At 43.2% G+C, this 14,190-nt stretch overlaps 1 protein-coding gene across 1 annotated transcript in view; it reads left to right on the forward strand.

Moving 5' to 3' along the window:
- The window catches only part of ttll7 (tubulin tyrosine ligase-like family, member 7), a 110,909-nt gene that overhangs the window by 68,152 nt on the left and 28,567 nt on the right, over nucleotides 1-14,190 (forward strand). The window contains exon 10 of the mRNA XM_039002058.1: nucleotides 12,171-12,265. Coding sequence (XP_038857986.1) covers nucleotides 12,171-12,265 — 95 coding nt within the window. The remainder of the gene's footprint in view (nucleotides 1-12,170; nucleotides 12,266-14,190) is intronic.

Consider the following 14,190-nt stretch of genomic DNA (forward strand, 5'->3'; position numbering starts at 1 on the left):
ATTAAAAACACGGTTGGGGTCTTTGCCATTTTGATTCAGTTTGAACTCAGGAAGGGAACTGAAATTCCATTTCAGGAATGGAAAATGACAATTTAATTTCATGAGGATATTTCAATTCCTGTAGTAAGAATTTACAATAATTGCTCCTTTTATTCTTGCTTCATTCTTTAAAGTTTGTTGAGCCCCTTTTAAAAAGCTCTTTAAAAAATTGGAGTTTAGTTAGATTGTTTATTTAAATTGAAATGGAGTTGACACCAACCCTCATTGAAAATGAGCAAGCTTCCAGGTAGAATATTCCAGGGAGGTTATTGCAGAATTCCATTGTAGAATTCCCTGAAAATGTTGAACTCTGGTATCTGGACCCAGTTCCCATCAGCTTTATTTTTTCCTCATTCAAAACGCACAGCCTTGTGTTATTAAGTAACTATCATGGCTACTGCAATTGTACATTTTAATTTAGTCATATGTAGTGGGAGAAGTGAAGTGTTATTTTAATTTTTTTCATACTTGCTACTAATGCAGGCTTGTGAACATCCAGTTGACGTAGATAGGAGTAATGATGTATTTTTCTGGTTATGCCCGTCTCGGTCTGAGAGAGTAGAGGCACCCATGTCTGTGGTGTTTCAAATGTCCGATACTTTGACAATGTGACAGCGGTGATAAACTGAAATAATGTGGCATCAGTGGGACAGCGAGAGTGACTACCTCACAGTGACTGCTATCATAAACACAGGCTGACTTTGCTTACACTCCACCCCGGTTTGTGAGAGGGGCGCAAACCGCACACACACAGAGGCAAACAAATGGACACAATCACACACATACCCACACACATACACACTTGTTTTTCTATCCTCGTGGGGACCTCCCCAAAAAATCTTGACCCTGACACTAACCCCTAAACCTAACCCTAGCGCCTAAACGTAACCCCTAACCCTAATTGTAACTTTAACCCTAGACCTAACCCTTAAGCTTAAAATGGAAAGTTGCAATAGGCCCGTGCAACCCAAGGTTTGATACCAGCATAAACAGAAACCCTCTTAAACCTAAACCTAACCCTTAAGCTTAAAATGGTCTTTGTCCTCGTGGGAAAATGTCCCCACGAGGGAGAATGTTCCTTGTTTTACTATCCTTGTGGGGACTTTCAGGTCCCCACGAGGATAGAAGAACAGGACCACACACATACAGGTCAATATTGTGGTGAAATGGAAGAGGAAAGAATATGTAACTATTGTGACCTCGAAGAAATAGATAATGAAACTCATTTTATCCTCTATTGCCCTTTTTACCGCAATATACGCTTGCTCTTATTCCAGAAAGACCACCTGATATACCCCGGCATTATGTGGCTGAGCGATGAGGAGAAACTGAAATGTTTTTTTGTCCATTGCGTATTTCCATTTGCGGAATATTTAGATAAAGCCTGGAATAAACGAAAAAGGGTTACCTATAATTAAATTATAAACATATTTAGCTTCTATGTGGCAAATGGCACGAGTGTATGTAGATTGTGTGCAGGCCTGTTTCCCACATGAATCTTTTCTTTGTGCCGGACTGAGTTCAAATGCCTTCTGTTAAATTTTTCTGTATTTATTTATCTGTGTATGTTATGTATGCCTGTATGTATGTATCTTTTTTTACAGCTCTTGGAATGTAATTATTGTTTGGATAACCTTATTTACTATTATGTACTGATTTTTATTTAACTTATTTAAAAAAATAATAATATTACTCTATGCGATGCAGAAGAATCATCACTGAATTATCACAGTGAATTATTGTGATGTTTGTGTATGTGTAAATTAATCCCATAAGGGATGAGCTGCTAACTGGCGATTTGACATGAACATTTAATTTCATTCACACACGACATACAGGTCAGGACTGCAGTTTGACCCAGTTCCGGTTGGGAGCCTAAAACTCCAGTCCAGGATTTCTATCTTCCCAATACTGATGTCAGCCAGTTAAAGCGTGACCTAAATCAGTGGTCACCAACCTTTTCTGAGCCGAGATCACTTTCTGAGTCAAAATGCAGGCCAAAATCTACCTCTCAGATGTGTGTTTGAAATGTCGCCCCCAAAAAATGGAAGCCTATGCAACATTTAACCTATTCAAAACAGTTCTGTAGCAATGACGCTTGTGCAGTAAGCTATAGGCTCGATACATTATCACTATTCTTGAGTTGCCCTGCCAATGTTCTTCTCAGACCATTTTTAAATAATGTTGCAAAACTTGAGGTATATGATCACACTGGTAATAGATCATTTGTTGTATTACTCGTGAGGCATACATTTAAATCATTTTACTGGACTGATGGTGCCTGCGTCTGATGATCAGTCTCAGTGGAGGGAGAGCGAGACCAGCGGAGAGGCTGCCTCTCTACCGTCCCTCAGCCCTCCTTCTCCCTCCGCTGAGTGCTGACTGGCCAAAAAGGGGGCACCGTCTTCCCGCTAATGACGAAACTCGAGTCACACTCTATTATTTCTGACTCATACACCAATTCACGTTGTTACTCGTATGACCAGAGAACGTCAGATATTCCTTGCTATTAAAAAGACACGAGCAAGTCTATCGATACACTTTGTAGCACTAGTGGATAGGGAGAGGGCGTTTTAATGGCGTATAAAATTGTTGAATGAAGTGTTGACAGTGCTGAATAAAGTCTTAAACATGAATTCACTCATAAAAAGAGCAGTCTCTCTCGTCATGGTTTTTAAAGTTTTGAAATCTCACACCGTAGAGTCGACTATCAACTTCGCTTTGGGCTCGTGGAAGCTGCAGACCAATGACTGTATATACTGCAGACATGGTGTTCGGAGCTATCTGATTGACCAGCGGTATACCTATAGGTGCACCGGGCTTGCTGGGTAGGGGGAGTTTGTACCTTCAGACACATGAAATGGTTAAAAATGGGAATACTACAACTACTCGGTGCGCAGGGCAGCTGAATCAAGTGCACCTATGGCAAACAGCGTGACACAAATAAAATAAATTGGAACGCAAGCCTCTTTGGGCTTTTTACAGAAATGTTTGGTCGACCGGTTGGTGACCACTGACCTAAATCCTTTAACCCAAAGTGCTGCACGCCGTTTTCGTTCTCCTCTCACAAATTCACTCTAGGATGTGAAATGCCTCGGTGATAATATCAGTTTTTTAAAAGTCTCCGTTTTAAAGGCTCCGCTCTTCCTGGGAGAGTCATGGTGGAACACAAATGTCATGTAACTAACTACCTACCTGACAATGAGTTTGTGTGTGTGTGTGTGTGGTTGAATGACAAAAGGACACAGAGAGTGAGGCGCTCTCAGGGACTGCTGATGCCTTTGCCGTGCAAGTTTGGAGTTTGGAGCCATGTGTGTGCGCGTGCATACTTTTGTGTTCATGCATGCGTGTGTGTGTGTGAGAAGGCAAACAGCCGTGGATGCAGTTGTTACACTTCAGCAGTAATGATTCCCCCAGTGCAACTAGCAGCCCGCCTTAACTCTCATCAATTAACATCCTTGCCAGTTTCACGGCGCCCCCCAAAAAACGCTTCTCTTTCACGCTACATTTACAGCAACAATAATTTATTTCCAAAATTCAAGTGATTACTCAGGATACACTTGTGAGTGCAGAAACCCTCCCCAGCGCTCAGCGCGTATCCTACGAAGCCTGAAAATAACTTTAGTAGTTTTCTTCGCAGCTGCTTGGCTCATGGTAGTGGTTGTAGGAATTTAGTAGTGAAGTAATTATAAGTTTACTCACTTGGAATTTTAACAATTTGCAAACCCTGTCCCTGTATCCCATCCCCTCTGATACACATTTGTATTAAACTAAAGCATTACAACTTTTTAGGGCAAATGTAATATTCTCCCCAGTCTATTACTTTCTAGTTTTCTTTTTAGATTCCCACACAGTAAAAATTATGCTTTGTGTGTGTGTGTGTGTGTGTGTGTGTGTGTGTGTGTGTGTGTGTGTGTGTGTGTGTGTGTGTGTGTGTGTGTGTGTACACTTGTGTGTGCTTCTGTGTATGTGTTCAACATAATCTAGGAAAGATTGTTTAACTGTGGAGACTTCATATCTCAGGTTACTTTATCGGTGTCAGCCCAGATTACATGGAGTCTCTATATGCTGTGCTTTTACTCTCCTGGTGTGTCTGTGTGAGCTGGTCCGGCGAGACTGACAGGCAAACTTAACCAGGAAATGAAACTTCAGGCCATGCCAATTCAGAGCATGTTGGCTTTAGAATCTGACTTGACGTTCATTACTTCTCTCTAGTCGGAATGGTGCTATGCCTTGATAAGGACGGCTCTAAGATATGACTCGGAAAACTACCTCAATCCAGGGATGGGAGATGGTGCTGCACTCCTAATTATCCAATTATCCCAACTGACACGTCGAGAAGCTTGAAACACTGCTAGTTTTTAAATGAAACGGCCATGTTCGTCAGCATGCTAGGCTAGCTAATGCTATTAGTAGCCCATTGGATTTCCATGTAAATGCGATGCCTAGCGGTGTGGTGAGTAGCTACCGGAAGTTTTGAATCCAACGGGCTGCTTTAGCATCAGCTAGCCTCGCATGCTGACGACAAAAGCAGTTTCATTAAAAACGAGCAGTATTTCAATCTTTTCGACGTGTCAGTTGGGATTGTGGGATAATTGAGGTACGTTTTCCTGAGCCATATCTTGCTCCGCACTCTCCTGGCCATGGCATAGCACCGTTCCACCTAGAGTGACGTATTGAACTTCTAGTCAGATTGTTATGGCTACCTGAAAGGTAGATGGTATCATATTAAAGAACATGTCAAATACGATTAGCTGTGTGTGTGTGTGTGTGTGTGTGTGTGTGTGTGTGTGTGTGTGTGTGTGTGTGTGTGTGTGTGTGTGTGTGTGTGTGTGTGTGTGTGTGTGTGTGTGTGTGTGTGTGTGTGTGTGTGTGTTTCTTTCTGGGGGTGGGTTTCAAGAAAAGAACATGATTGCGTTTCACATCCTACAATTACGCCTGAAAAGGCGCCACACAGCTTTGACAAGGCATTCGCCATTGTGTGGCGTTGCAAACACCCTTGATTAGGGACACTTGCTCGTAGCTGAACAGACCCTCGGCAGTCTTGAGCTCCTGCGATTTCCCAATGAACGGACACAAAGGAAAATCAACTGAGCTTGAAAAATATTGGAAATAAGTGCTGATACTCAGAAAAAAGGGACTGTACATTTGTACAAACACACACCTGCTCGATAATAACCAAAGCATTACTTCAGCGTTGTGGCTGTTAGGTTGAAGATGGAGGAGAAAATGGAGAAGGCGGGAGGGAGAGATTCGAGGCGAACCAAAGCTACATCAGACGCAGGGCTCATTGTACTGAGCAGGGAGAGAAAGACAGGCTTTGTGCGATCCTTATCTTAATTCCTTGGGTTTTCAACACCGGTTCTACCTCCTATTGACAGTCAAAACACCAGCATTACACAGGGAGAGACACACAAATGGTGTAACCCAAGAAACCTCACTTTCATTGACCCGCCTGGGTTGATGCACACACACAAAGTCATACATGCACACAAACACACACATACATGCACACGCAGGCAAACACGCACGCACACACACAGCATCTGCATCTCTTCGACAGCTTTTCATTCATCGCCCGACGCTCACCAACTGGTTAGACTGTTGTTGGCTTTCTAATCGTTTTAAGGGTTCATTTTGCACACGTGCGAGAAAAGGAGAAAGAAAATCTATGAAAATAATTAACGCTGGTGAGGTAAACTGGGGGCTTGTGAGGAAATAAAACTTCCACTGAAAAAAAATCTAACAGATACCAGCAAAGGTATCTTGGGATAGTGTCGAAAAGAAAAGGGTTAGAGAGAGAGAGTCATGCTGGATGATGCTTTTGCTCATTAGCTAAATATTGCGGTGCGACGCTGATATCATTCCCCCCATATCATTCCCCCAGGGCCCTCGCCTTCCCATTGTTTCTCAAGTCTTTCCAGGACCCCAGTCACACTGGAGATGTTAAGCCAGCATGACGAATAATGTCAAAAGCGGGCGACGGGAGAGAATATTCAGGGCGCACAGCGAGAGGGCGAAAAGGGAGAATATACATGCAAACTGTCCCGTTAAATTATTTGGCATGTCTATCCCACAGCCGGAGCGCCTGGGTGTGAGCATATTTATTGTTTAAGGAATTATTAGTGTTTTTTCTCTGGCCGGGAACACTGGCCTGTGGACCACTCGTCGAGTTCGGCCCTCATTAAATCCTGCTTTGCTCTTTTTCTGTGTGTGTATGTGATCAAAAAGAAAGACACCTGGTTTTCCAAATAAAAGGAACAAGTGTTTGCAGCTAGCAGGAATCATTCCTGGGCTGGACTTCAAGTGGCAATCTATTACCTATATATAGTGCAATACTTTTGACCAGAACGTTATGGGCCCTGGTAAAAAAGTAGTGTATTATATCAGGCATAGGGTGCCATTTGGGATGCAGTCCTGGAAGGTCGCTGTGAGGATGACTCGAGTCTCGTGCCACGGCACTGGTCTCCAGCTCCTCAAAGACATCCGGGAGCTCCTTAGGGCAGCCTCTGCATGTTTTGTGCATGCAGAACTCCTGTGTTTGTGTCTGTGTAGGGGTTACTCTTTCTCTCCAGGGTAGCCACTGCGACCTGCTCTGATCTCTCCCATCATCAAACCCATCCTTTCATACTTCAGGAGGAGCTGGGAGGGACTTGACACTTGTAAAACACGCAGCAGACCCATAACAAAATGGGAGGTGGATAAAAGTACGAAAAAAAGCTCACACACACAAAAGTGTTTTGCCGCCTTTGTTGACGCGGCTGTCTGAAAGAGGTGCTGTGTGAGAATTTGAAAACACACTCTCACGCCATATGTACATACACACACACACACACACACACACATAGTGATGAGTGATGTCACTGCTCTCCAATGTGAAGCGCACTCATTACAGGGTTTGTTTGTTGAAGGCTGCAGCGTAATTGCCCACCTCCCTCCTCCTTCTCTCAGCCATCCCACCATTTCACCACCTCAGGGGCGTGTCGCAAGGAGTGATTGGCAGCTAATGAGGCGGGCGTGCTTTGAGTCAAGCGTGCTGCTGGTGTTTGGGACGGGCAACAGCTCTGGCCACCACCCCCCCCCCCCCCCCCCCATGGTGGTCAGGCGAAGCTCGCTCTAACCCCCTCTCCGATTGTTTCAAGATGAGTTTGGTTCGCTTGTCCCTTCCTGAGAGCCTATATAACCAGACATCCTTTCTACTGCTAGGGGGGTGAATGGAAATGATCTGCACTGGCGAGCGTAAACAAATACTGCAGCTCTTTTCAAGGCACGCACAAGCACACACAAACAAACACACGCTCGCTCTCTCTCTCACACACATACACACACTTTGATCTTCTGTTGTTATCCTCTACGCAGCGCGACGGCTACTTCCCTTCCTTGCCGCTGTGTCCAGTCCAAAGTTGTCTACATCAAAAGGCAGACACATCCAATAGTGTCCCTAAAATACAATACCCTAAAATACCTCCGTCTATTTTCGATTAATAAGTAGGTCGTAGTTGCATAAACTTTCATAAAATGATATTTAATCTGTGAAGATAACATTGGTTATTTTAAGCCCTATTTATTATATTATATCATATTTGTATTTATGGAGCTAAACATACATATTCATAAATGTAGGAATGTGAAGTGTAATATTTAGGGGATAAAGGAACAGTGCCCTGCATACTCTTTTTGTTAGAATACCTCTGCTCTATAACTTCAACAAAGCTTTGAAATACATTTTGTTCCTTAAATATTCAAGGTGAATTCAGTGTGATTAAGAATGAATTGGCATGCTCCTTTTCCTCCTTTCAAGACATATCCACCATCTTGATTTCATTTCCAAGAATTCAAAAACATACATATAGTTGTACATATTTCATTATATTTGAGTTTCTTAGTCCCCAAATATATTTTATTAATATAAGTTATTGCACTGATTTAAATCCATTATTTTTGATTCCTGTAATATTTTAAATGTTTATGAATAATATGTACCTTCATGCCCCTGCCTATTTAATCTCCTATGGAACTCTAGAGGGCAGTATTCACCTTCCAGCTGTATGGCGTCATAAGGGGTTTATTAAAGCAGCAATCAGCAATTTGAACAATAACAAATCTAACTCGCCACCTCTGTTTTGGAAAAACCTGATGAATAGGGCTGGAGAAATGTAACCACTCTCAAATTCATTGACATATCTATGGATGTAAGGACCATGATATACAAATTATAGTTTTAACCATGTTTTGAGGTTATATAGTGTTTATTTACATTTACTTTGTTTACAAACATTGGAGTGAAACAAGCTTATATTTTGGCTTCTGATGGGGTACGACAGTTGAAATAAGCCCATGAGCCATTTGTTATATTCTTCAAGAATCAATGGGTACTTTTCGTTAAGTCCAAAACTGGATGAAGCAACTGCAGATTGCCCCTTTTAAAGAAAAATTACAATGATCCATGGGATCTGTCTGTCTCCATCCATAACCATGGCAAAACTAAGTTAGGTGATTTAAACATATATTTTTTTAAACATGACTATTTCACAGAATAAGCATCAAATTAGGAATGTACAGGTCTGGTATATGGGCCAGTTGAAAACGAGCACCAGCATTTAGTCATTTATCATCAGGCTGCGAGGGCAGCAACCGTGTGTGTGTCTGTGTTGTTAGCCTTGGACAAGCATGTGTACAAGCCATTCAAAACGGGTCGAGACAGGTAACTTTTTGTGAAGTGTTGGTCTGGTAAGTCCCAGGACCTTTAACATGCTCTGGACTGCTCCCACTCCCAGCTCAAGTTTCTCTGTCGGAATTAGCCATTATAAATGCCACAAAGGAATAAAACAGTAATTGAGAAGGCGGCGAAACCGGAGCCCCATTTAACCGACCGGCCAGCTGGATCACCGCTCTCCCTTTTTGCCTTTGTGCTGCAATAACAGTCCATTCTGGTGGCTGTTGAACTGCGCCGATATCCCTGAGTGTTTGAGGCCGTATCGGAGTTCGAGAAAGCCAGGGTTTGTATACACTAATGCAGGCATAATAAGGCGGGCTAATCTTACTGAGAGAGATTAATCACGTCCGTGCATTTCAGTGTCTGCAGAGTATTTAAACACAAACACAATGGGAGTTGAGCACGAGCACTGATTCATTGATCCATTAATACGTATATTATTATAGGGCTCTCTCTGCGCTATCCAATGCCCTTAAGGCCCTGTTCAGCTCACTGTGAGTCAGACAGCTATGTGGGGAGAATTTGTACTTTTTCTCTCATTTTTATTTTGACTGAACTGTCCAAAATCCATCCATCATATGAATTCGCCGGGTTGCTCTGTACGCCCTTCTGTTTGTGCTTTAAGGTTAATAATCGGGATCATTAAAGCACGAGTACATCAAAGTCGATTCAAACCAAATGGTTGATTCACGTGGGGCTAATCGCACGCAGAACGCCCGACCACAGAGCTACATTTTACATGTGCCTATAGAAACGTTGGCAGGTTACTTATGCATCAAAGACACATATCCAGGTGCAAGGGAAAAAAAGAGAGAGAGAGACATTTTCCTGGGGTACGTAACTGATTCACTATGTACCTAGCTGACATTCACTCTGATCCCAACCTTTAAATTGGAAGAATTGAAATCGACCGGGGGGAAATAAATAAATAAAACGATAATATAAACATGTGTGTTTTGTTTGTTCTCGTTTGCTTTCTCACTCTCTTGCAGTTGGATTGATATATTCAGAGTTGTCAATGCGAATTTGGGGAAGAACTCAAAGGGTAAAACGTGTAATCTTTTGTTTTTATTGAATGCCTCTTGGAGCACGCGCTCTTTAAGCCCCTGACTGAGACACTTAAGGAAATCAGAGTAGGATTTTAGAGGCTGCGGGGGTTCATTAGGCCCAGACTGGCCTGACTTCCTACCTCAGAGCAAGAGAAGAGGGAGAGAGAGGGAAGGAGAGCAGGAGATTGAAAGGAAATAAGGAGAGAAAATAGACAAAGTGAAGGAGATCAACAGAGAGCGAGAGAGAGAAAGAGCGAGTGTGTTATGCTGCCGGTCTCCCTGTGATAGATTGACACCACAAATCACACTGAAAAATTAGACAAGCTAAGAAAAACGCAGCCGGGATTACCAATGGCATCTGCACTAACCATACAGCATACAGTACAGTACATACCCCCATGCTCTCTTTGTGTGTGTCATACACTATGTGAGGGGCATATAAATGAAAATCACACTTTTCTCCCTTTCTCTTTCCAATTCAGGCACTGGGAAAAACATAGTTGACTGAGCGGGAGAGAACACTGGGATAGGAAAAGCTAAATGGCTGACACTGTAAATCTATGGCACCTCCTGCGTTGTCAGACCTTGATGAGTGCTCTTTGTTGGTTTTTGCGAGGCTGGGCTATCTGTGGGTCAGGCGAGGTCGCTAGCTCTTTACGGCTACCTCAACCCAGTGTGTGTGTGTGTGTACGTACTTGTGTGAAGGGACAGCTCTCCGATGGTACTGTGCTCAAAGGGCCCAGGGGCAATGGGGGCAACAGGACCTGGTAGGGTTACGGCCGCTACAGTAAATTCATTGATTTAGCTCACTGTTGCCAACCTTAGCTACATTACGCTCAGTGGTGCATGGAGCCTAGGTTGTGATGTAAATATGATCTTACAGCAGCGCCCCCTAAGCCCTGGCACACATCAGCAAGCACCTTTGTGCTGGGGATTAGTGATTGGCCGGGCCAGGAGAGAAACGGCGAGCCTTGGTACCTAGGGAGCATTTCCAGTGTTTCTGTCTTGGGGCCATTTGCTGACGTAAATACAGTGTGTCGATTGAGCTACAGGAAGTAGAATTGAAATGAACTGACCCAGTGTGTGCACCTAGAGGTTTCCCTTTCTTGTTTGTGTAAGCGGAGCAGTATTGAAATGTCTGTGTGTGTGTGCATATGTGTGTTTTCTCAACCTAACGCTAAGCTAGTTACACCGAATGGTGGCAGTGCTGTGTGTATGAAAAGGTAAAGAGGTGGCGCGAACGTGTCACCGGGGGAGTAGTGTTATCTCGTTGTGGCGCTCAAGGACTGAAACCTGATCCCGCCGTTAGCGCTGGCAGCGCCGCCGTCATTTGAACTCCCTTTTAGGCAGAATTCAATCAGTGTTCTCTCCTTGATATGCTGGCCCCTTTTTTTTGCCGCTCACAATTCCCCCACCATCTGGGGATGAGAACTTTTGTCATGTCAGGTATAATGCGTGATATCTGAATCCGTCGCCCCGACTGACAACGTTTTTACCCTTTTTCCTTTTTGAGAGAAAGGAGGCCATTCTTAAATTTTGCTAGAATGAAAACGAATGATATAGGGCTTTTGTGAGTGAATCCTCTGAACGTTGTATCCCATTCATATGGCTTGTGCTGCTTGTACTGAGCTACTGTACTGTGTTATTGGGCTTGTTCGACATTGTAGTTGACATTGCCGACGGACTGATCTACAAATCATCTAGCATCATAAATAAATACTCCTTATTATTTGTAGATCAGTCAGTCAGGCACAATTTACCCACAATGCTGCACAGGTTTGATGCCCTCAAACACGGAGAGATAAGAGCCTGTTTGTATTGGCTGGAGGTGCCAGCGTCCCATAGGACAAAGGGGGCAGTAGCACGCCATGGACCGAGCTACCGGTCGCTGTCATTGGCTCACAGCGACGGGGTCACGTATTTGGTGACAGCTGCCCCCCCCGGCCCCCACCAGACAGGATGTGGGATAGGTCAAAGGTCACAGGACCAGGCTCTAGAGTGTCCTCCAACCAATAAACACTAACCCCCTCCCTAACATACACTCACGCACACACACACACACACACACACACACGTCCACCTCCCTCCTCTCACTAATCTCCCTAAAGTGCACTAGCGAAAGACCACATTGGAAATAAGTGTTGAATAATTTTGCATAATCCATTCTTATAATCATAAGAAACACAACATAAAGAGGGATGTTACAATATTATCCTCTGGGCTTTGTACTTCATCCTCTGGGCAACTGTACAATGTCTTAAGACAATAAATAAATCAAATCAATTCAAGTGTTGCCCATAGGTCATGTTTTTTCCAATTTGATTTCACTGTTGAATTATTCCATTTTTTTATATTCTCTCCCACAGATCAATCGAGCGCCGAGCTTCGGGACCGATCAGAAGATTGATCACGACGTGAAGAAAGGGGTCTTGCTCAACGCACTGAAACTTCTCAACACCAGGTGGGCCGATAGATGCTTAGTAGCAGCAACACTTCTACAATATCTTCCGCACGGCCTCCCGAGGCCCATTATGAGTTCATCAAAAAGCATACGCTGAACTTTTGCATGGCCAAGGCTTTTGAAATGTTTTCGGTTTTTGTATTGATTCTCTTTATTTCACCACAAACATTTTCAATTCTTTTGATGGTGCGCACGATCTACCCCTCTTGTTATTCGTTGCAGAGTGATTTCATTAGTATACGAGTGCTTTGTTTACTAGGCGTCTGTATCTTGTTTTAACAACTGCTAAAGCTGCAGTCCTTGTAAAAGTGGGTTACGGGCTGGATTGTGAAAAAAAAAAGAGTTACAAAGCTTAGGCCCTCTTCGTTGTTCTCTTTGTGCATTGTTCAATCGGGCGTTGTGTGTGTTGCTTACAGTATCCTTTATGGTGTACTGTGTGTGTGTGTGTGTGTGTGTGTGTGTGTGTGTGTGTGTGTGTGTGTGTGTGGTGTGTGTGTGTGTGTGTGTGTGTGTGTGCGCGAGCAGAGTTTCCCCTATATTCCTTTAGCAGCGATGGCCCACCCCTACTAAATTATTGCCACTTCTGCGAGAAAAAAATTCTAAATAAAAATGATGTATGTATCTGTCGAGATACGCTTTTAAATTGCTCAATGACAGGAAGTATATGGGAATCAAATAAAATATCAATTTTTGTTATTGTCACGTACACATATATTGTTTACATTATCGTGGGTGTAGAGAATTGCCTATGTGTCTAGCTCCAACAGTACAGTAATACAAAAACAATACACAGAAATCTCCAAAATGAAGAAATATAGAAATAGTAGAACGTCAGAGTCCGGAATATAAATATTTATATAAAGGTTTGTACAGCAGTAGTTATATAGGATGAACCTTGACTAGAATACTAGTCTATACAGTTGAAGTGGGTCAAACATTATGTAAACATCATTAAAGTGACCAGTGTTCTATGACTATGTACATAGGGCAGCAGTCTCTAAGGTGCCGGGTTGAGTACCGGGTGGTAGCCGGATAGTAACTAAAGTTCAGGGCAGGGTACTGGGCGGAGGCCGGTTAGTGGTACACACATACACAAATAGGCGTATGTATTCGTGTCTGTGCGTGTCTTTGTGTGTGTGTAAATGTTTATGTGAGTGTGTGTGTGTGTGTGTGTGTACACGTTTGCGTGTGTGATTGTATCCATACTGACTAGTTGTGGTTGTGCTGTCCCCGGGCTGCTTTGAGTCTCTACACTGATTGATCATCCCAGACCTGACCTCCAGCTCTCTGCTCTCTCTGTGCCTCTCCATCACATGGCTAAATATAGTGCCCATACACTCCCCATAAACAACAAGGAATGCCACTACATTAGGACTTACACACCGGAGTGGATCAAATACACCCCTACAATAGATCTGTTTACAGCACTGTGTCACAGTGATACACAGTGATGCACAGTGATACACTGAACGCAGCTCTATCCCAGTGCAGTACAATATAAATACCGTATCATAAGAATTTCAAAAGATCTGTTTGGCAGCACCGTGATACACCGTGATACATTGAACGCAGCTCTAGGTCAGCCCAGTACAGTATAGAAAATCATTAGGAGAAAAAGCATTGTTTAACAGCTCTAGCGCAGTACAGTACCATTCATCCCCGATCAGAAGAATTTGTTTCATTGCCGATGTTTACTGCATTCATAAAGACAAAAAGGGGAGATTTGATTATTTCCCAATAAATAAATCTTGGCCTGGTGATAGAACATTGAAACAACGTCTGGCACCAGACAAACAGTGTATGTTCACTGAGTGAAAGAAACGTTGTTGCATTTCTTTATATAGGAATACCTTACCGCTGTAAGGAGTGAGCCGTGGTGGCTGGGTGGGCTTGTGACTTGGTTCAATTGGAAAGATGTAGAGCTG

This window comes from Salvelinus namaycush, chromosome 10 (genome assembly GCF_016432855.1).
Source record: "Salvelinus namaycush isolate Seneca chromosome 10, SaNama_1.0, whole genome shotgun sequence".
Lineage (NCBI taxonomy): Eukaryota > Metazoa > Chordata > Actinopteri > Salmoniformes > Salmonidae > Salvelinus > Salvelinus namaycush.